The sequence below is a fragment of the Charadrius vociferus genome, unplaced genomic scaffold (assembly GCF_000708025.1).
Source record: "Charadrius vociferus isolate BGI_N301 unplaced genomic scaffold, ASM70802v2 scaffold475, whole genome shotgun sequence".
In the NCBI taxonomy this organism is placed as follows: Eukaryota; Metazoa; Chordata; class Aves; order Charadriiformes; family Charadriidae; genus Charadrius; species Charadrius vociferus.
In genome coordinates, this window is record NW_009648337.1 from 711,468 (window position 1) to 715,001 (window position 3,534).

Consider the following 3,534-nt stretch of genomic DNA (forward strand, 5'->3'; position numbering starts at 1 on the left):
AGCAGGAATATACTGGAAAAAACGTGAATTAGAAAGAGAGAAGTACTTACTCTACCACTGATAGCATCTATATCTATTTCTGCTTTTTTGGCCCATTTCTGCCAGAAGTTGGGATCATCTAATGAAATATCAGTCCTGTTTCCAGATGCAACAAAACTAGCCTGTAACAAATAAAACTAAATCTTACCAACATCATACATGAAAAGTTTGTAGATTGTGAATGCCTCAGTGCTGTGAAGACGGCATAACGTCATTTTATCAAAATCTCCCAAGCAGCTATTAAGACTTTAGAAGTTACTTAGAGTGCAAAGCAAATCAAAAGCTCTCCTCCCCCTTCATTTTTTTAAAATCAGATCCATAATATATCAGAAAAATCTAATGAACTTTTATGCACCATCAGGAGAGAAGAACATTAAGCAGCAAGATTCTTCTGCTTCTAAGTCTGAATCTAAATTACTTGAATGGAAGAAAATAGAATCTTTTGAAGAGGCTTATCAGCATTTGGGGATTTCATCTCATGCAAAAGTACTCGCTTGAGGGAAATTTCAAAGGAGCATTTAAACTACCAACAATCAAAGCTTGAGAGCACGGCATAAGCTTAATTTCAGAAGGCATTTAAAAAACCCTGGCACACTGCTTTTGGGAAAAGTGTAAATACACATAAAAATTTCTAACTCTTCTGATAAAAAGACAGTGATGATGATGATGTTCCCTAATTGGTTTCCTATCATTTCTTTAGAAGTCTATTTCTTATTTAAGCCACAATCAGCAAGATATCATACAGCCTAAATAAATCTATATTTATAAATAATAAATATACGTTTTTACTCTAAAATGTTTTCCTTTTGCTTTGCACTAGTTTTTGGTTTTTTTTTTGAATTGTCACAACTGCATTCATGAAGTACCTACATTCCAAACGTTTTTTTGTCGCGGTTTTTTTGTTTGTTTGTTTTTTACATTATTTGTTTATGTATTTTTTAATTTACCTGAATTTGTATTTGTTCAGATTCGTATTTGCACATACTTGGGAAACTAAGGAGCCTAAATTTCCTTTTAATTCTGTTCATCCTATTTTCTAGGACAGGCTTTTGGATGCTATGATATTACTGTTTTTCTTTCACCCACCAAAAATTAGGAAGTGCCAGTCCAATTTTATTCTAGACTACTAGTCCTAAGACCTCACATTCTCAGCCGCCCCAAGTACATATATATACTCTCCACCCCCTGCTATTTTAGGACCTTTCTTATTTTGCTTTTCAAACGCTTACCAAAAAAGCATTCAAACTATATCCTATGTGTAGGCATCTTTAGAATAAACCTGACATTTTTTCAACTGATTAATTATTTGTCTTATATACATTTTCCACTGCTCTTAATATATCTGAACACAAATGGATCTATCAACAAAACGGTTTTAATAGTCTTGGTTACTGCAGTCCATGATATCTCACACAAGTCCTAGTCTTTTCAAAAGTAGCACACACCTATTACTCATTTTTGCTGAAGCACACTCTTTGCACCTGGCATTTACTCCATCTGTACGCGCAACTCAGATTTTGTTACATGCACGTGTAAGAACCCCCAAAAGGCACCTAACATACACACACGTTAGGTAAAAGTAAACATAACTGTCTTAGAAAAAAAAAGCGTAAGCTTTACAGCATTCAATTGTATTTACAGCTCTATATTGTCAAACAACAACTTTCTGGTTCTGCACCTTGGCAAACGTGGAGCCCCTTCCTTCTGATTCAATTGTGATAGTTTTAGTACGACGCTGCAAAATTTGGTCAATGTCTTCCTCACAGAATTTAGAGCCTTCATCTTCTTCATCCATAATGGCACCATACGCACCTCTTCGAAGCAAGTCTTCTATTTCTTTTTTGGAGAGTTGTTGGATCTGAGCAATGAAAATAGTTGTTAGTCCAGAAAAAAAATCCCCCAAAGTCTTTTCTATTTTTCTTTCCCTTTCCAACGTTTCTGCAACCTAACTGTGCCTTATAATTTATAACCTTAAAATCCAGATTATTAGAGCCGAAAAGTGTAGTCAACAGTTAAAATTTGTTTTGTGGTTACAATACACATTTTTATAAGCATGCATCTTTTTTGTTTTAGCTATTCTCAACACCATGATGAACCTAATGAGTTTTAAAAAAACTTATCTGTTAATACTAGATGCGAAACTCATCTTATATTGAAGTACGCATGATATTAATATGAGAAGATGCAAAAAAATGAAGGGAAAATTTTCTTTCCTATTTTAACTTTGACATTATCTACCTTGGACCTTGACGGGCAAGAAGTAGTGAAAGATTTATCAGAATAACTGTGTACACTTAAAATTATGTCAACTATATTGTTAGTCCAATCAGAAAACATAACAGACACAAACGACAAAAACGGTAGCAACTGTCATTTAAAATAGTTCCCACGTGATTACAAAAGCAAACCAAAAAGTTATTTCAAGAAGTAAGTCTACATACACCACCGACACTGTTTTCTCTTCCACTCATACTCTGTAAGACAGCCTTATCCAGTCCCAGTTTGAGACTTGCTCTGTCAAACATCTCTCTCTCATAGGAGTTACGCGTTATCAGTCTGTAGACCTTCACTGCTTTGTTCTGACCAATCCTGTGACAACGGGCTTGAGCCTTTTGAGGAAGGGACAACGGCAATAAGAATTTAGACTTATCTAGGAATAAAACACGATTCTTTTAAGAAACTGTTTCTGCTGTAGCGCAATCTGAAAACCAATAGTATGAACTCAAAAGGAAGTCAATTCACATTTACTTAAACGGAAGCTATCAGACATTTTCCACATTGTGAACAGTTTTCTAAAAGCAGTGCAGTAAATAAAATGAATGCTCTGTGCTGAATGCTACTGAATGCTATTCCTCTTGCAGTGACACTAGACAAAGGCATGCCAGCTCGTAAGTCGCCCGATCTCCAGATACAAATGGTAAAGGAGCTGCGACTTGAGAATGGATTCAATTTCAGCATCCGATTCCTAGATTTGATTAATGCACTGTTTCTTAATACATATTAATCCTTTTCTATATATTCTGTTTTAGCTGAACACTCTATTTCCATGAACTGTGTTAGTCAGCATATGCAAAATCTAACCCCCATTTCATGTCATGAAAATTTTAAGTTTTATAAAGTCACTGACTTCATTTACCCATGTGGTGCATTTAAAGAGTAATCAATCTGAAAGAAAAAGTTAGAATCCAGCCAAACCCAGATGACCTCTTCTATCCAAGTAGAAAGTATTTATCAAAAACCATGAAACACGTGCCTTAAAAAAACCCTGAACATTTTAAAATTACACATGTTCAAAACAGAGACAATATTCAAAGTGACCAAATTTCTATCAACCAAGTTTGACTTCCTAGGCCTCACTATTATGCTGAGAGGAAATTACCTGCAGATCATTTTGAGGATTCCAGTCAGAATCAAAAATTATACACGTATCTGCTGCAGTTAAATTAATGCCCAAACCACCAGCTCTGGTGCACAGAAGGAAGACAAAGCGATCGG

General features: G+C 35.1%; 1 protein-coding gene across 1 annotated transcript in view; it reads right to left on the reverse strand.

Moving 5' to 3' along the window:
* The window catches only part of CHD9 (chromodomain helicase DNA binding protein 9), an 80,407-nt gene that overhangs the window by 22,822 nt on the left and 54,051 nt on the right, over positions 1 to 3,534 (reverse strand). Inside the window, exons 17-20 of the mRNA XM_009885076.1 lie at positions 3,419 to 3,534; positions 2,481 to 2,648; positions 1,718 to 1,897; positions 51 to 161 (exon numbers count right to left, since the gene is read on the reverse strand). The exon at positions 3,419 to 3,534 is cut by the window's right edge and continues 41 nt beyond it. Coding sequence (XP_009883378.1) covers positions 51 to 161; positions 1,718 to 1,897; positions 2,481 to 2,648; positions 3,419 to 3,534 — 575 coding nt within the window. The remainder of the gene's footprint in view (positions 1 to 50; positions 162 to 1,717; positions 1,898 to 2,480; positions 2,649 to 3,418) is intronic.